Here is a 20,199-nt window from a genome sequence, read left to right on the forward strand (position 1 = left end):
AGACTGTCTAGACTCATTTTGCAGACTACTGACAATTACTATAATCTTTAAGTTTTGCAAGTGTCATAACCAGAAGTGCCAGGAAGGCTGAAATTCCACCCAAGTTATCTAGCCATCTTTTTCTTTAGCAAGGATAATTATTACTAGCCTTCGCCTCCAATCCTTGCCCAGTCAAAAGCAGCTGTCCTTTGGAGACTTGAAAATTTTGAAATGAGAACACCTGCCTACCCATGAAACAGTAGACTTACTGAAAGTGTGTTAATCATTCAGGAGTGCTAACATTTGCAGATACATGGTGCATGAGGCACATGGAGCAGTAAAGTGTGCCACAAAAGAAAAATCAATTAAGACAAAATCGTACTGGGCAACTTCACCTTAGATAAAAAGGTATGTGAACAGCTTGCAGGTGGCAGGCTACCAGCAAAAAGCTCGTGCTAGAAAACTACAATAGTGATCATGTACTAAATGCACCTTTTTAATTAGGCAGTTTAAGTTTTCCTCACCCCACACCAGAGCATGAACGCCACACCAAAGCAGGCTGATGGCCCCAATACCTGCAAGGCCCAGGCCGCAGTGCGGGCACCTCGGCACTTAGGAGGAGTGCCGCAGCACCAGGGATTTGTGCAGACCCGTATCAGTCACCATACTGTACTCTAAGATAAAAGTGGGCTTTCTGCCTCCCAAAACCATTTCTCAGAAGTTTGTGGCTAAGCAGTAAAACCTCAGATAAGGGGAGAATTTGTACTGGTCAACAAGCTTTTTTTTTTTTATGTTTGATGTGATCTGTACTTTCAGATTTGGTAGCTCAGGGCAGGGCCAGTACACAGGATTCCACAGGGACCTGGAAGGGGAACAGAGCATCTACATACCAGTCACTCCTGAGCCCAGGAACAAAACACTCTGCAAAGAGGTTTTTCATGAGACTGACATTTCAGCATCAGATTTTTAACCCAGATACATCAAGGGAAGTATTCATAATCTTACTTTGGGATTTAGAGCCAAACAACAAAATGCTTAAGAATATTTTTCGCCTTGTCTACAACTTAAGGTGTCAGGTTAAACTACCTAATTGTGTGAGCAAAAAGGAAGAAAGAGGATCTCTTCCAAGGTAGGGCAGACCATGCAAGAAGCCTCTTTGCACTAGGGACGGTGTTTTCAGATCTTCCTGGCACACAAGCAGTCCCTTTTGTTTGACTGCTTGGGCACAGTATTGGACAGATCTGACTCTGACAGAGGGAAAGAAAAAGAGATCAGGCTTGGTCACTGTCAATTGAACTTAGAGCAATGTGACAAGTTACTCCATCCTTATAGCAAGACAGAGAAATCCTACCTCATCTTAGCAGAGAAACACCTGACAGATTTCAGAGATTCAGGCTAACCTGAATCCTTTTGATGCCTGTTGAAAGCACAGGTATTTTTATTAAAGACGCTAGTCTCACAGGTGTAGACATTACTGCTTCATAAGTAGTGGTTCGAACTAATACCACTATTTCCAAAAACTCCAGGTTTTTATAAGAAGAGTAGAAATCCAATATATGGAGTTGAATGAACTGCCAGCGCAGACTTGTGCAACTGAAACAATGCTTCAGCTGAACAAACGTAAGTAATACTCGGTATCTGCCATCACAGATAGAGCAGAATACAGTGCTTTTCTTTCCAGCCTAATCAGTGCTTGCAGAGAAGTTAAATTTTAATGTTCTTGAAAAATGTCTTCATAGACTCTCTTACTATTACCATTAGATTTCAAGATTACATGTTATTACTCCTTTGCACCTGATAACAGTGCAATTCAGACTGGTTTTCTCATCAGGTGCTAAGGTGCAGCACAGTGCATGAGGATAGGTTACCATAGGAAATGTAGCATTTCATTTCTGACCTTTCAGAAGCAAAGCCATGTGTATTGGATCTTTCACATTACTGACAGTTCAATGAAGTTCCTTTAGGAGTAATGGAGAAAAAAAAATAAGTATTCTAAATAGAAATAAAAAACAACAACAAAACCTCAAACCAGACTCACAGCTGCTCCATGTTTTGTGTCAGTGTCCCACAAGTCACTGACACAAGCAATCTGTCCTGCAGTAGTTCCAGCCCCTGTGTTTTATTTCCTAGGTCTGTGCACATGGCTGAGCTACACTTGCATCCATTCCTCAGCAGAACAAAGTCACTCTGAATCAGTGAATTCACTTTTAGAACATACTTGCAGACTAAACCCTGAAGTTTAAGTACAGCAATTTTCCGTGCACCTCCCCCAACCCATACTTGCTCAAGAGTATCAACCTGGGCAGTACCTATTTTAACCAAATTGCTTTCACAGCATGCACAAAGTCACACGACAAGCAAGGGGAAGATGTTTTCCTGGCAGAGGATACATGGACGGTGGAACACAGGGAGGGCCAAACAAGAGGCTGCACAGTCACCCCCAGCAGCGTGGTGGTCATGAAGCCAAAACATTCACAACGGGAACATTTACTAGAGATGTTGACAGAAGCAAGTTCTTGAGTGGTATTATCCTCCCAATTAAGGCAGTTTTTAAAAACACAACGTAACCAATATCGTTGCAGATTGCATGTGGGGAAATATGTACAGACTCAAATTCCAGGAACCAGAAACTCTCAAGTGGTTTTACAGTTGCTAATCCTGACATGTGAGCAAGATTTCATTGCAAAAAACTGGTTGCAAGCTCTGTCTCACTAAAATATGCTTGGAAGTTGATCTACCAGGAAGAGATCCTAAAGCCTCAGTAAGCAAAATTCAAATGCTCTCAAGCAGTGCTAGAATCTTCAGTCTCAGCAACTTCAGATTTTTAAGTCAAAAGTGAGTGTCAAATGGAAATACGTTTGTGCCCTCAAATTTTATTAAAAAATGCTTTTGCCTTCAATATTCAGTATGCATATTTAAGCAAGCACCAATTTCCATCTAAAAAAAAAGCATATTTACCAGCAAAATATTTGCTTATACTAAAACCAACCACAGTGTTTCTTCCCCTCCGCCTCTGCAGCTGCAGGTGTAATACCACTCTTAGTCAGCATCACTCCAAACCACAGGGCAAGGAAACACATAGGAAACTCAGAGGGAAACTTAATAATTCCAAGTAAAAAGTATGGACACCACATAGAATAGAAAAAGATAAAGATAACCAACATTACTTAGCATCTACAGCATTAACAATGTTAGATGAGGATTTCACCTTAGAGCTAGCAGACCAAAGCAGTTAGGTATTAATCATGTCTTTTACACTTTTAGGGCTGTTTTTACTCAGAATATGATTATCCCCTAAATCAAATGCTGTTCTAACCACTAAAAAAAAAAAAAAAAAAACCAAAAAACACCTGCATCTCCTGTAGGGCACCATCCTCAGTTAACAAAACCCAGCTACACAGCATGCTGAAGAGTGTTAGCAGGCTTGCTCTCACGTTAAGATCTGCTTCACACTATATAATGCCACAAACTACAGTTTTATGTGCAAATACCTACTTTCACATTACAAAAAGCCACATCTATTACGAGCCACATCAAGAAACTGCAAACAAACCTTGAGCTGAGGTGCTACATAGTCAACCACCACAGGGAGTCAACAAATGTTTTCACAGCATGGCCATTTATGGTAGCAGTAAAGAACGCAAATGAAAGATGGGAGCAGTTTTATGCTGAGCATAAACTACTTCCCTGAGAGAGCTGATTCTAAGCAACAGAAAACACCCCCATGATTTGCATGAAACACTGAATCCATGGATGATCCCTCATTGTAGGGAATCCAGTTTGAGACACAAAGTAATTTGCTAGAGTCACACAAACCTTAGACTAACTCGAAAGCAAGGTCTAGCATTTACTTCGCCAACATCCTGTTTAGCAGTATGTTAGAGCAGGTTCCAGAACAGTTCTCTACCCAGAGTCTGTGAGAGGTTCCTCCAAGGGGAAGGAGAGCTTAGAGAACAAATTGAGAGCAAACACTATAGACAGTCTCATTCAGAAGCACACATGAACAACCAAAAGGAAACTTCTTTGAAGAACTGGATGCCTAAGCAAAACCTGGGCTCTCCAAAGAAAACCTTTTCTCATGAAACTACAGGCATTGCAACTCACTGAAACACAAGTGCTCCAAATACTAACCTAGCCAGATATGCTGTGATAGCACAACACATGTAGACATTCTCCACTTCTGGTTCTGTCATCTAAAGCTTATAAACACAGCCTTGCTTAAGTAGCTGGCTCAGTAATTAATGTTGTAGGAAGGGCTTTGACATCAAAATGCTCTTCCTCCAGTGTAGAGGCAAACACTCTGGAGACTATTAAATGAATCTGGAGAACTTAATACTATTGAGAAATACAAACTGCTATCAGATCTAAAAACATTCATCTTCCTTTTTGCATTCTTCCCTTGCTCCTTACCCAACTCTTATATTAAAAACCTCTGGGGAACCATCTGTGCTGTAGAACACAAACCCTTCCAGGAGGGTATTTCTAGTATTGTATTGGCTGGTGTTTCAAAGCTTAGCAGCCTCACTGCACCCAAAGCTCTTTCCTTTCTGTTAATGGTATCTCATTCTTTCACATGTTTTGCTTTAGGGAAATGTCCCATTCCAACTAGAAGAGGACAGACTCAGTACCAGCTTACTTAACAGATTGCATCTCAAGTCAGTTAAGCAAAATATTTTTGTCACCTTTTTGTAACATTAACTTTCTATGCTTATTTGAGGATTCTAAACATATTTCAGCCCAGTTTTCTGGTGGCATTTCTTATTAATAAGAGCACAAGTAAAGTCCCCCCCATGTATGTCCACACAAACCTTCAAGGTCAGCTCTTCCTCAAATTTCACTTGAATAGATTCAGTTATTCTCTCCCTCTCCTGCTACTCTTGTTCTAAATAAAGCACCACTTTGTAGTTTAGCAAGCCTCCAAGTTCGAAGGGAAAATAAGGGATGCAACACCACTAAAAATTTAAAGCACTTGTTATTCTCCTACCCTGCACTCATGCTGACCAGTTCATCATCCCATCCTCAAGATCGGCAGGCTTTTGGATTTTTAGGCTTGTTGAAGGTGTTAACTTCAAAACTATGGGTGCAAAATTCCGACGTTTCAGTTTAGGAACAGTATACAGTCAAGAATCGTTCTGGGGGTTTCCAGCAAGGTGATTTCCCTTAACTCCCCTGTGTGCTCTCATTCTTACGAAGAATTTACATAAATTCTCAAATAAACCGGTGGTTTTTTTAAACTTATGAGCTGTCTTCAGCCTGCACAGAGCAGCAAGATCACATGATTTACTTCATCTGCATCAGAGCATATGTATCAACTTCTCTATGTAATATTTCCTTACAGTCTTCAGTTGAGAAGAAAAGTATCACTATCTAGAAAACACAGATGCACACCAGATACACTCAAGTTATGAAAGGCATCAGTAAACATATTGTTTAAAGCATGTACAAGTATGATCAAAGTAAGGATAAGGGCTGATGAAAAAAACACCAACTCTATCATACTAGTCTTATTTCTCCACTTTAGAGAAGTTGGTTCCACCACCTGCCCCAATATTTTACCATTACTAACTTGTAACAAATCTTCAATGAGGTAAGCTATCTTCTTCAGGACAAATTCTGTGAAGAGTCACTGCCACAAAAGCAACTCACTAATTTGCTCATTACTAAGATATTTTGCCTTGAAAAAAGTTACTTAGACCAATACTCTTAAAGCAGATAGCAAGCTCAAAGAGGAGGCTACTTGTATGAATCCAACCAAACAGCACAGAAAGTATTAGGTGTTTTTTTTGTTTTAACACAGGCTAGAAGCAATTTACAAGGATGATCCCTTTTGTTTATCATCTTACCATGACAAATTAAACTTACACTATCAAATGCTATAATTGGCTACACTATGCTAGTTCACAGCCTTGCACCTTGACAGGCCTTTCAAGAATTTCCAGGAGAGACGCTGTTGTTCCTGAAAGGTAATCTTGCTGCTCTTAGTTGCCTTTTGACCCCTGTAAAGCAATCCATCAATTCCCTACCTCATTTCTGGACATCATCATGCACATGGAGGCTGATGATATAGTGCAGAAGGCACAGCACCAGAATAATTAACTATCCCATGCAAAGTGCAAGAAGAAAGAAGGCAACCCAGGAGTTTCTGTAGCAAGAAATAGGGCAATTATGAAGTCCCCAAATGAAAATATTAGAAACAAAACATATTCAAATTTTCTTCTCTCCAAGCAAGCTCATATCAATAGAAACTGGGCAGTTAATAAATAAATTACTTGAGCCTAATTTTTCACATGTACAGAAGTGAGGAACTCATACAAAACTACCCAAATCCATTGCATGTCATAGCCCTCTAGTATCGTAACAGGTTAGCAGCACTTGAAAAAGTGGTTTTATTGTACATCTAACAGGGAAGACAGCTTCAAAGATCTTGTCCTGAAGAAAAGAATATACTTCATCACCTAACAACACTCATTTTCATTAAAGTTATCTATACAGCAAATTCTAAATTCAAATTGTAACTTGCAATACTGTTCCCTGGCCCAACAGGCACACACAATAAAGTGTAACTTTAAGCAGATAAAGTCATTACTGGACATTCATGAGCAAAGTACTTGTGCAAATGTTTTGTTTAAATGTATAAAGAGGTAGAAGTACAGTAAATGCCATCTTAAAATGTGTGATCAGTGTGCAAATACTTTCAATTTGTTTACTTTCAGAAGAAGGGTTTAGAATGTATGTGCTTTGATCAGAGGGTTTGTGTTGTTTTCTAAAAACCTACTGCTATTTCCGCTCCCATACTCTACCCAGTAGTGATCTTGTGGTAAAGGCATTCAGTGAAGAGAAAACAGAGCGTGGAATGCACAGGCAGTCAGCCTTCTGCACCAAAACCACAGGAAAGCACATCAGTTTCTCTCATTTTTATAGATTAGAAACAGGTTCTTCAACTTCATCACACTTTGAATAATGGACTACTCAGTGTTATTCAGATTTCCAGTAATAGTAGCTGAGGTCTCTGGACAGGCAGTACATCAGTATGAAAAGCAGAAACTCTTCAGATCACCTTAGCTCCCTGCTGATTAACTCCTACATAGCCAAGTGTAAACATACCTCTGAACCCAGCCATAACACCACACAGCTCTGCCAGCTTTTAACATGCAGCAAAACTTATGCTGTTTACAAAGTGGGCTACCAATTATGGGCAAACAGTTTCTCCTCTAAGCTTTCTTCCAGCACTAGAAAGCATTTTAATTTAGATGGTAGGTCTTATAAATTTGTTTTCTGTGCCTGTGTTAAAAACAACCTTTCATAATGACCAAAACTGGTTAGATGGGCTGTATGCACTACAAACAAACTGAATTGAATAAAGACCACTCTACTGCATTGTGTTCGTTTTTTTGGTTTTGCGGGTTTTTTTTGTTTTTTAAGAAACAAAGCAGATTTAAAAGTCTTCTTCAAATAAGTTTTGGCTCTGACAACCTACATGCTTAAGTTTTAGGAAATGATTGACAAATCCTGAAGACATAAAACCAAACCCAGGGGTATCTTCCTATAGTGATTCATAGTGGACCATGATAGCCCACTGCTGGGGGGCAAGTGGCTGACATCTTGCAACAGCACACATTTAAAAGCCTGGAGTGGGAGCTGATCGTCAAATACTTCAGCTCAGAGATGCTCAGTAAACCAAACTAGCATACAGACTGGATTTTGTTCAGGAAAATCAAGTAGTGTAAGTCCCCTTCACTTACCACACTGCCTGTATCTTCTAGATTTAGGACAGAGCAAAGGTATCACAATCCATTCAAGGAAGAAGTTACAGCAAGATGATAAATACCTAACTAAATAGGGTCAGGCACTCACAGTAGCATCTCATAACTACTATCACTGGGGATGAGCTTTCTTGGGCTACTCAACTGACGTGGAAGTATTCATGTATGAAACAGCTAAAGCACAGGCACCGCAGGAAATTCTCAAGTTTTAACATAAGATGTTCAGCTGTTAGGAAATCCAGTCTCAATTATCTGCTCTGAAGCAAGTGACTGCATTTTAAATTATTCATCTTCTGCAATCACCCTTAAATTCTTCCAGATCACCACCTCCCCTCATGCAGGAGGCAGCACCTTTTTCAGGAGATCACATCAAGAGACACAGGGGTTTTGTTTTTATTTTCTTCAAAATATTTCTAAATTGAAGAAACACACAGAACACAGAATTTCTAGGTGCAGCTTTAGCTCTTAAGATAGAAAATCCCAATCTCTTAAACCTTGCGCGAAATCCCTAACTCAGTGAGACTTTCAAACCCTAGGTGACAAGTCCACTGAATGGACATCCAATCAGCCCAGATCACAGTATTTTCAAATTCTGATGAAAGTGAACAATTCTATCATCTGTTTCCTTTTTTGGGAGAAGACTTCTAGCATGTCAGTTAAAATATTTGAGTCCTCCCACAAAACAAGTCAAAGCAGCTATGGAGGAAGGGAAGCCACTATTAAAAATGTGTGGAATGTAACCTACTTGGAAGAAGGCAGATAATAATGGGACAAGGAAACTCATACAGTCTCACCAACATAGATACTGGGAAGTTTAGAATACATAAATATTCGTGAATTTCAACCACCTTTGTGGAATGTGACCAAAAAATTAGTCACACAGAAAAAAAAATCATCAAAACCTTTGGTTACCCCATACACACTATATCCATTCTAAGGAGTGCAAAAGGCTTCTTCGATAACAAAAGTGTCTTTCACTACTTCTAGAAGCTGAGCTTTGAAGTGTCTTTTATTAAATTCAAAGAAGTTGAGATGCATGCATCGATATATTTGAGTGTACCTTTGCCAGAAAGATAGAAACAAAGCAGAAACTCCACAGTAGACAAAACATTCCTATAATTAGTAGACTTAGGACACATGTATTAATTGAGAATTTTTTCAGGTTTTCAACATCCTAGTTAAACAAAAACCACTCAATTTTAAAACATCTCATCATAGAAATAATGCTCTCAGAACCGAGGGGATCAAAGAGCTAACCAGACACAGGCAGTGAACTAACTCTCAGCCTCAGTGGTCTCAGAGATGCACAGGCACCTACTGTCGCTAGACTAGTCAGAAGACCACAATCACTTGAAGCCTCAGAACTGACATTTTCAGCTGAACCTGAGAGAAATCAAACCTCTTCCTCCATTAGCTGACCTGACACAGTCTAACATTTTTCAGCTGAACACCCTCTTCGTCAGACAACAGAACTCACTCATCAGTATTACAGACAGGAGGCATTTTGCAACTCCTGTTTGCTCTACACAGTAAGAGCAACGGCTCTAAAGTCTCATTTTCCATCTTGAGCAGAGCTGGAACGGGTTAACTTCCCCCCTGTTGCACAAGGCTTCATGCAGTTGTACACACATCATTTTCAGTGGTTAACCCACAGCAGAAGTTGCTGCTTGTCCCATCCGTCCCCCATTCACTCTGCCTGCACACGGGTCTCAAAGCTGCATTGGTCCACACTAGCTACAGAGAGTTTGCCTGGGTTTTTGTCCTTTTTGTAGCATCACCCCTGACAGCTGAAGCAATGTAACAAAGCAAGTTATGAACAAAAAAACTGCTAGAAACAGAAGCATTTCAAATTATCTTCACTGCTGAAGAGCAGTTTCCATGTAGCACTTAATGCTAAAAAATCATGCTCAAGAAGCTATCAAACAGCCCAACTCCCTTCTCACAATCTCCTGATGATACTGAAGCATCTCCCATAATCTATGTGTGGTGCACATCTTAAATACTTAGTTATTGCAGTAATTCACCAGGACGAGAACTTTAAGATTTTTTACTTAAAAGTTAGTAGCATCACCTGTACCACATAAAACAACATCGCACCAAAAACTAGAGCAGAAATTAAGCCAAACACACAAGACTATACAACAGTTTACTGTTTATTTTATCTTTGCCCCTAATTTATGGGAAGGGATCTCTGAACCGGAAAGAGCTAGATGCACAAGCATCCGAACCAAAGCTAAGCAGTCAATGGCACTGGTGGTTGGTGACAACCCATTATGAGCCAGCAGCAATAGTAGGAAGGCAGGATATTCAAGACGATCCACCCACTGGATGCCAGAGGCAGAACATTTCACTTCTAGGAACAAAAAAACCCACCTCACTATACACACATCCCCTACTCCTACAGGGACAGAAATAAAAGGTATCGCCACAGTTTAAAACTTCTCATTTAAATACTCTCAGATTGTAAGGCAAGGCATATTTGGCTTAAGTGAAGAACTGTTTTACCTTGCTTATGAGCTAAGAAGGATTTTGGCTTCATGGATTTACCTTCAAACTTGAGGGTCTGGAAAGCATTTAGCATGGCACACAAACTACTGACAAAAGTCTTCTGAATTTACTGCAGCACTACAGGAGTGCTGCTGAGCACAGGGGAAGATTGTCTCCACCCACAATATTTTAAGACCCCCAAGGAGGATCTCAAGTTACAAAGTCCCAGCAGGCTGAGAATCCGGTTCATCACAGGAAAGAACACAAGTTAAAAGAAAGTCTAAGTATGGGAAATCAAAATGATACAGCATGTACAACTGTACCTTGGGAATCTCAATCAAGACATGCAGTCAAGATTCAGATAACATCATTTGGGATCTAGGGGGAACAAGAAGAATAAGACGCAAGGGCAAAGAGAGTAAATTTCTGGAAGACTTGGAAGAAAAACTGTCCTAGAAAAATCTTTAACAGTGACTGAAATTGCAAGGCAAAGTTGAAATACACTTATCACTGCATTCTTAGTAATGCTGCATCATACAAACGCCAGAATCCTTTTAAATACATCACCGTTACTTACTTTATCAGGTTCTGCTAATGAAGATTTAGGGTGAGTTAGGAAAGGAAAACAATGTATTTATTTTTAACAGGATCTTGTAGCAGATGCACAAGTGTATTATCAACAATTAAGTTTTAAAGATAAACACAGAAATACTATTAGAAACACGCAATTTAGCAACCCCCTACCTCAACCAGCATCCTTAACACTATCCTTACACAGAACGAGTCTAATAATAGGAGAAATTTAGCAGATCACCTTTCGACCCAAAGATGCCAGATTCTTCACACAGGTTCACCACTGGCATCCTATCATTCCATGGTCTTCTTAGCATGCAAGATGCAAAATATTCAGATTTGCTTGCAGGTTTACAGATTTATATCTGCTTAAATGAGGAATGCTGAAGATGCTCTGTGGTAAGAGCTGAGCCAGTTAGTTTTGTCAGAAAAACTCAACACAGTAACTGTGCCTTACAACCTCTCCTTTCTTTAGCAAATGTAACTAGTAACTCAATATACTATATCACTACTGTTACAGAACTCAGAATAGGACTGTAAAAATAATTTGATAAGTTGTGTGGAAGCTCAAGTTTATTTTCAAGCTTAAAAGACTTGAGGGAAATGAGACACACGATAGTTATTAAGATGTGTACTTAAGGTTAATCTGATGAGAAACAATGCTTTTCACAGGTCTTCTAAACAAACACCTCGGTAGAGTACATTGGTTATTAGTGTTACTTTTTTTTTTTTCACTTGAACTACTAGCATTTTTGTGTGTCAGTGCTAGATGTAGTTAATGATTAATGCAGACGGGCCTTTGCAGCTAGTACTTCATGCTATCTTTAATAGTGCCCTCTGCATACATTCCTACCTTCTGAACTCACTCCTATCTAGATCCACCCAAAGCGACGGCTTACTTTCCGCACACAGCTGAGAAGCTGGTGCAGGTCTGGTTAAATGAGCACAACTGCCAGATGAAGTTGTTTGCAGAGCAGCACAGTGAACCAGACAGGGTAACCAATCCCAAGGAAAAACATTCCCTGGTTATTTTTAACTCTGATTGCTTGTGGAGTTTCAGGGAACTATAGGGGAGTAAATAACTATAGCAGCAAATTCCTGGGGCAGCGTGGGGGACTTCTGAGCATTTTTCCTTACTGGTAGTACTGGCTTATCAAATCAAACCTTCATTACAGCAAGGTCCTGCTTCTTCAGGCTTGAAGGATAAAAATATCTCCCTAGCCTGGCTGTCCCTTCTAAATAGCAAACAATGGAATTACCCTTACTTCCCAGGCCCTTCCATTTCTCCAGCCACATCAGTATGCTGCTACCATATGCTGCAATGACCCATGGCAGCTTCAGCATGGCCCTGATGCCCTCAACACAGCCCTCACTTTCCCTCACAGCTTTGGGGAGCTCCATGAGAGCCTCCTCCAGACACACCTTCTCCTTTTCAGTCCTTTGTGAGTTCTCCTGTGAACACACTTGTATGTTGCCCAAATTCACCATGGCACTCATTATCCAACAGGATGTCCCTTTGCAAGTAGTGCTTACAGCACTTTGCCAGGTAACCAGGGAAGTTACAGCCCTCCTCAGTAACCCCCACCCAGCTCAGGCTCGAGGCTCTGTGTATACTTAAGGCCAGCTACAGTGCAAGTTCTCCAGCCTTTCCCTTTCCAGCAAATCCCTCACTGTAATGACGGGCAGCCCTTGCGCACAATGTTTGATTAGTCGCAAGATCAAGCACTTCAAACGTGAATACGTGACCTTCCTTAACCAGGAGCAGCCCATGCACTGCATTCCAGCCAGCCCTCTAACAAGCAGCCTAGTGAAAGCAAGCAAACTATTTAAAAAAAAAGGTAATTTTAACCCCATGGAAGTTCCATCTAGCAGCAGTGCTGCAGATCAGGCAGTTTATACGTTAGGATATGACTAACTGAATTATACACATGATGTGTCATTGGAGAAGAATAAGTAAGAAAACACAAAGCAAACAGATTAAATAAACATCCTTATTTGTCTGCTATTTACTTCAAGTAATCAAGTTAGAAAAAGAGAAATATTTTCTTTTGTGTTACTTGTTTCCTTACAGGCTATCCTGGACCCAAGCTGACACCATACTTAAGCTGTCAGACAGAACATAAAAATGGCAGAGAACAGAGGTAAAAAAAGGGCCACTAAAAAAAATAAAAACAACAAACCTATTTACAATCACAGGGTATATCTCTTAGTCAAGAAAGGAACAGTTCAAGACACACAGGAAGGGCCTCACTCACTGCTCAGCTATATATTATTCACTTGGGATTCAAGTCTACTCTCTGTAGTAACAGGCTACCACTGCTATCTGTCAGCATTTCGAAACAAAAACTCCAGAAACCTGATAAAGGCAAATCATTTGCCAAGCTTATGCTTATGGCCATAACTGAAGATAAGACTACCAAACCAGTGCAGTTAAACCACGCGTATGGTCAGAATTCACAGAGAATTTATCCACTTGGAATTTATCCACCAGTCTAGACCTCAAGAGTAACTAATTTAGGAAGGTCTGCAAAAAAAGCTAGTTTCCTACCAGCTAGCCAGAAGACTGCTACGTTTCACTTCATGAAGCTGGTGTTTCCTTTCAGGTCCATCAAGGAGTTCTGCCACACCACCTTCATTGCTGGCAATGTTTTCAGTGAATGCAGACAGGTTGCGTAAGGCAAACAAACACGAACCATTCAGGTCCTTCAGAGTTCTCTGAATATAAGGGCTCTACTTATAAGAGTCACCCTCTGCCACCACTACTAAATACTGGAATTCAGAACTCCGGCCAAAACCAGAAGCAAGAGCCTCTCCCTCTAGCATGGGAAGAGGCAAAAGGGTTACGGGCCAGCGGCTGCCTATTCATCCCCAAGAGCAGAAAGGGCACACCAAGCAGTAATCCGGTTAGCTGTGCCAGCACTCCTTGTGCAAGTGGCAGGAGAAGACAACCTGATAACCAAAAGGTACGTCAATATTTACTTGCTATATAAGCAATTGCTGCTAGGGGTTAACACGTTGGAAAGGTGTTTCTGACTGCAGCGTAGTTTAAGTTATCCCAAAGGAATTTCACTTTGGGAAAGGACTGCAAGCTCCTCGAAACCAGAATTATTGGTATCTCAAAATTTAACACTACTCCAAATTTATGTCAGCTTGTGAACACAGCTCAGCTCTACCCTGTATAATACAGTGACCCTGCTGGCTAAGTGCGTTATACCACTGCTACACCAGAACACTCATGTGCAAATCAACACCTCCTTCTTGCCTGCAAGTGAAGCCCAAAATCACCTACTACATTTCCCAGGCTGTAGATCTACAACTAACTGGTGTGAGATAATTCCTTTGTTTGGAAGAAGTGCTCTCAGAAGCAAGGAAATGAGTAGTTTAAGCTTCACAAGAAGTGCAACAAGCAGCCCTTATTATTTCAGGTGACTGCATCACAAGTGCTTTGTTTTGACTGGGATTTTTATTTCCCACCTTTAACCTCAACAGATGCCAACAATCAGTCGCTCACCATCCCAAAATGTATTCTGTTACCTTGTGTTACTTGGTGCTACTTACCATAAGGAGGCCCCAGGCTTTATCAGAATGTAAGCATACCAGTCCCAGCGTAGCCCTGCATGAATCTGCAGCCTGGAATTCATGGTATTTTATTCCTTTGATTTTCTTCCGTGCTTAATTGAAGACCATTTTTTCCTGTCGGTCATCAACGGTTAGTCAGAATATCTAGAAAACTGCCGAGGGAGTTGCACATCCCCCAAGTCTAGCACACAAAAGTGGTACACTAAGACATCAGGGTCTGTCAAATATCCAGCACAATGCCTCAAACACCAGCTGCATTTTCAGTTGTTGCTTTTCAATCTGCTTTAATACTCTATTTTAGAGCTTCACCACCAAGTTCAGAACAAGTTACTTTCCTGCCCAACAGGTACCTCAGAAATAAAACACTTTGTTATAACCCACCTGTACTGCTAGTTAATGAGAACTAATAGTCTTGTGAAAGTAGTAGCTTGAAAAAGGAAAAGGGGGAAAAAAGTCTGACCATCTGCAAGTCATATATGCCTCAGATGACATTAAAGAATCAACAAATCTAGATCCAACTCGTTTTGCTCACTATATACAAGAACAGTAAGCTCAGCTCCAATCAGACCACGTTATTGAAAGTTTAAGAGCAGCAGGAAAACTATTTTATAAATTTGGCAGTAAGAATTAAGCTCTAAATACAGCACAAATTAATGTAAACAAACAAAAAACCCCAACCACTGAATCCCTACATACATTTTAGATCACATTAAGTGAAGTTTCAAACATGTCTGTGCATTACCATAGTTAACATAAAGATGATTAACAAACTAAACTCAACTCAGCCACACTGAATTACACGCGGTCAATACCACCTCAAGGATCCAGCGACATTTATTAACTAATGCACTCTTGTTAGTCACCAAAGTCTACTCTGTGTGCAAAAATGTAAATATCATTGTCACAGAACAAAAGCCATAGTTTTATGAAGAAAAGTATTACAATTTTTAACAATTCTGATCAAAAACATTCACTATTTTGTGGAGTAGATTAAGTAAAAAAAAAAAAAAGGCAGCAGCATGCAGTAAATGGCAACTGCAAGACTGAGAAAATGCATGGTGTGATTAGGTATTTGCTAGGCTGTACTCCCTCTGAGCAAGGAAACCTGAATATTACAAAGGACTGAGTTAGAAGGGAATGTGGGGTATTTTGTGACAAGACCTCTGCATGACAGCTGGAGAAAAGCTATTGTGGCAACAGCTGTGTGCTCTGCACAGCCCATACTCCCAAATACCTCAGCCTGCTAAGAGGCCAGTTAACTGGCTGCAAAGCATTGAAAAAGTTTTCTGCCTCTTGGGATGTGAGCGTGATGGATTATTTGTTTATGTTTTAAATAAGAGAAGGAATGCTTAGTTTATCACTTTGGGTTTTATGAAATACTGTGGTGTACCATTGAACTATCATTCACTGTGGCTTTCCTAAAGTTTACAGCCGAGACAGATCCCATCAACTCTCTACAATTAAAACATCTTCACTTCCTGTCTTACCAGTGCACAGCCTTGACAGCAGTAAATTCATATATCATATCCTGATTTAAAGGAAATGATTTGATATTTCCAGGATGAAATCCTGGCCCACCAACAGCAGTATCGAGCCGCGTTTATCTCCCCAGAGGAAGGATTTTGAGGAACACACCAGTCATACAACCACCGAAAGCTTTGATCTGCTAATTTGTACTCCAAAGTTTCTCCAAGTTGTTAGATTAACTTCTCAAAAGTGAACTCAACATCATAAGCAATTATACACAAGTGACCAGTTACATCTCATGTACCATTCCCACTGCACTGTACTAATTAACACAACAATGTCAAACCCAGTGTGTCAAAGAGCTTTCATTGTAGGACACGGGTTTGCTCACTCAGATGCCTTACAAAAACATTGTTGTTTCAGCTCAGACTGAGGCAAAACCTTCAGGAACTGATACTCTCACACACAGGACAACATGGACAGGAGAGCTTTACAGGCTGATCAACACTACAGTAAGAGTTCAATCTCAGCCATTACTTCTGGTGAAAGAATGAATGCTCTCTGTTGCCTCACCAACACCTAAAGAAGGCTAGAAAGGGTGTGCTGTGCACAAACCCCAGAAAGCTGGCAAAGGAAAGAAGATGGGCTGGTTCTTCTTACATTCTCAGCTCCTCATGTTCTAATTTATTTCCTCTGAAGTGAAGAAAGCGATTCCCCATTTCCAAATATGAATCCCTCTTTGTCTTTCAAAAACACAATGTAAATCCCAGCACATGCTTTCCCATGACATCCAACCACCACAATAGTCCTGTTTACTGGAAAATAATCAGCAGCACTGAAGTAAAAGCAAGAATAACTGTACTTAAGCAATGATTTACTGAAAATCAAATAGAGTATTATAGGAAAGCAAGACCAAGTGTGGAAATACTTGCTAGTACCAGTGAGAAAAAACTTTCCTTTAAGTTTCAAAACAGAGTTGGTGACAGACATTTTAAATGCAAGAAACAGAGAAGCAAAAAGAGAACTTAAATCCTTCACTGACATCAAAATTCATCATGTGGCAAGAGCTAGTACAGCTCCATGTTTTAGTGAAGGCAACTACAATTTTGTCACTTAATCCTAAGAAATTCCAAAAATGAAGCATGTGACTTGGTTGTAATCAATTTTAAAACAATCTGGATCAGTTTCTATGCAGTCTTAAGAGGCAAACAACATATCTGGCAATACACTTGCCACACAGAAACTACACAAGTGGTTGCATGGTATCACATGCACTTGATAACATCAGTGCTTTAAGAGCTCAGGAAGATACTGTGATGTATAAATAATACACCAAGTCTCATCTCTTATTGTCTGTAACTACATAGCAAGCATAGAAAGAGTACAAAACTGTGAAGTATCTGAGGTTCTACTCAGAAGGTCTTTACTTCTCACCTGTTTCTCTTTTTTTTCCAGAAGGCTAAATTTTCTGCTAAACATCAGTTTGTAGCGGCAAGATTTTATCTGAAGATGAAGCAGCTCAGAAGGTAAAAATATATACATAACTTAATACACACTGACAACATGTTGTTTTGCAAAATTCACCCTCAACATGTCAGTCCAACACTACAGTGCTGTTCCCTCAACACTATTTCAAAGGAAACTATTTCTCCTATTAATCTGAAGCAATCCTGATACGTGACAAAGCAGATTCAGGTTCCTTTTCTGAAGATATTTGCTGAAGACAAGTGTCAGACACAGTACTTGTGCCAAAACTTTCCTTTCTATAGGGATGTCGCTCAAGCTTTTAGTTTAAACAATTAATTTCTACCAGCACTCGAAGTTACCAAGGACTTGGCAGAACCTTACTGCTATTAAAATCAACAGACACACCCAAGCATCAAGCATGAAATTTGGGGTTTTTTTTCCCTTCTTATATCTTTTAAAGAAATCACATCAGGGTTTTCTGGTGAAGTTAAAGTCACACAAAAGCCTTTAACTTCGCCGGGGACTGAAGAGATCCCTTCAGCAACATTTTCCAAAACAGCAGCATCTCAGAACTGAAGCCATGCCCAGTTGCACACATTACTGTCACCACTAGTTTCAACATCCACAGGAAGATGGAGGCAATACCATCTGCAGCAGCAGTACCAGGTCCATGTGAATGGCACTCTAAACTGGCCTTAGTCAACCACAACAATCATCTCCATATACAAGCACTAATGAATTCAATCCCCACACCATGACGACTGCAGTTTTTCTGGCCCTGTCATCTTCAAACAGACCAGTGAGCCAGTACCTGACCAGTATCTGACCAGCTACTTAAGCTTCCGACGAACAAGGCACCTCTGCAGTTCATATTTCCATTCCATCTCAAATGCATCATTCAAACTAATTTCCCAAGAACTACCTCTTCTACGGTGTCAGTTATTTTACCTTCCTGTACAATACTAGGTCTTCAAAGCATTAATTTATCCAGCACTTATCCAGACTTTGAAAGGGCTATTTTCTATGTAGTTAGTCTATGCTGCAGACTAAATTCTCAGGATAACGTTACAGCTAATGAACACACAGATGTGTGTGTACAAGTGAAAAAAAACTGAACTAAAGAAATAGTCTATTGGTTTCCAGATCACTTACTCCAACAAACTACTACTTGCAAATATCATTGCCCCAAGCATTGAAAGATGAGTTTGCCTCGTTGTCAAACAGCTTGTCTTAGGGGCAAGTAGAGTAGTACAGTCTCTCCTCAGCAGTATCAAAGTAGAATCAGTAGAAAACAACCAGAAAGTCATTCTCTCCCGATTTGCTGATCTGCCATCGGCAATACCAGCACACAGAACGCAAGCAGTTGTCTCCTCCTTCCACCATAAGCAGAGGTAGATTAATAACACTCCCATGACAGCAGTAGAAATGCTAAAAGCAACAGGGCAGAGGCTAAAATAAATACAGTAGATATGACAGAACGAGTGGTGGAACATCAAAAACGGCTCTTCCTCACGAGAGCGACATGCACACCTCATCACCTATTCTGTCACGATTTTTACTGAAAATGGATTGAAAGAAAAAAAAGTTCAATCATCCAGAAGTTGACGCACCAACAGCGAGAGCTCAGAGGGGCGGGGCGATGGCGGGGCAGGCGCGCCCTCCGCAAATCCCGTTCCGCTCCTGGGGGAGCTGCAGGAGCCCCCACGCCCCGCTCGGGCCCGCAGCAGTGGCACGGGCTCAGCCCCGGGCGGCCGCCTTGGCGCCGGACGCCCCGCGCCTCCGCCGCGGCTGCCCAGCGCGACGGCCGCTTCCCGGGCGGAGCTCGGGGCCGGACACCGCCCGCGCACCGGGAGGACGCCGGTCCCAGCGCCTCGGCGGCCCCGCCGGCCGGCTCCCCCAGCGCTCGGCGCGGCGCAGCCGCCCCACGGTGGCGCCGGCCACAGGAGCCGGGCAGCGCTGCAGGGCTCCCGGCGGGCCGGGGCCGGCGGCAGCCCCTTCCCGCCCTCCAGAACCTTCCCGGGGGCTCGCGCCGCCCCGGGGCGCCGCGCCCCATCCGCCGCCCCGGGCCCCTCAAGGTCACGCCGCCACCTCCCCGCCCCTGGCTTCCCGCTTCCCCGCGGGGCAGCGCGCTGAAAGCCGCCGGCGCCCGGCAGCTCCGCGGCGCCTCCGGGAGCCGCCGTCCCCGGCCCTGAACCGCCCCCCACCCAGCCCCGCGCTGCGCGTCGGGCATCGCCCAGGCCGCGGCGCTCGGCCGGGTGGAGCGGTTCCCCTCCGCTCCGGCCCCTCACCTGGATGAACTGGATAGTGAGCGCCGACTTGCCCACGCCGCCACCGCCCACCACCACCAGCCGGTACTTCTCCTGCCCCGGGCCGTCCCTGCAGCCCGCGGCCATGGGGGAGCCGAGCGGAGCCGGTCGCGGCAGCGCCGCCGGGCCCGGCGCCTCGCTCTCTCTCTCTCTGTTCCTCTCTCCCGCTCGCCTCCCGCCTGGTCGGTCGGCCCGCCGGGGCTGGGCAGCCGCAGGCCCCTGGTGCGGCAGCGCGGAGCGAAGGGAGCAGCGCCCGCCCCCGCCGCCCGGGAGCCGCGGTACAAATGGCCGCCGGGGGCGGGGCCGCCTCCCCGCTATGCTAATGACCGCCGGGACGCGCCGCCCCTCCGCTCCCCGCCCGGGCCCCGCGAGCGGCGGGAGCACGGCCAGCCGCTCCGCGCACCGCTGGGGAGCGGCCACGCTGCCCCGCGCCGAGAGGTGACTGCTGGTGTCCTCCTGGGCTTCGCTGGGCCCCACATCCTCCCGCCCCTGAGTGCTTGGTCCACACTCAGGAGCCGCTTTGGATGCCCACGACAGGAGAGGGAGGTATTACTTCCCCGACTTGTAGCTGTAGCTGC

General features: G+C 42.6%; 1 protein-coding gene across 2 annotated transcripts in view; it reads right to left on the minus strand.

Moving 5' to 3' along the window:
- RRAS2 (RAS related 2) overlaps positions 1 to 19,915 on the minus strand; it is a 41,717-nt gene extending 21,802 nt beyond the window's left edge. The window contains exon 1 of one of the 2 annotated variants that reach the window (XM_061999620.1): positions 19,604 to 19,915. In XM_061999620.1, coding sequence (XP_061855604.1) covers positions 19,604 to 19,708 — 105 coding nt within the window. In that variant the 5' untranslated portion in view covers positions 19,709 to 19,915. Of the gene's footprint in view, positions 1 to 13,350; positions 13,414 to 19,603 lie in introns of those variants that run through there. The other variant, XM_061999619.1, reaches the window with a different exon arrangement.
- Positions 19,916 to 20,199: the final 284 nt, after the last annotated feature.

The sequence above is a fragment of the Colius striatus genome, chromosome 7 (assembly GCF_028858725.1).
Source record: "Colius striatus isolate bColStr4 chromosome 7, bColStr4.1.hap1, whole genome shotgun sequence".
In the NCBI taxonomy this organism is placed as follows: Eukaryota; Metazoa; Chordata; class Aves; order Coliiformes; family Coliidae; genus Colius; species Colius striatus.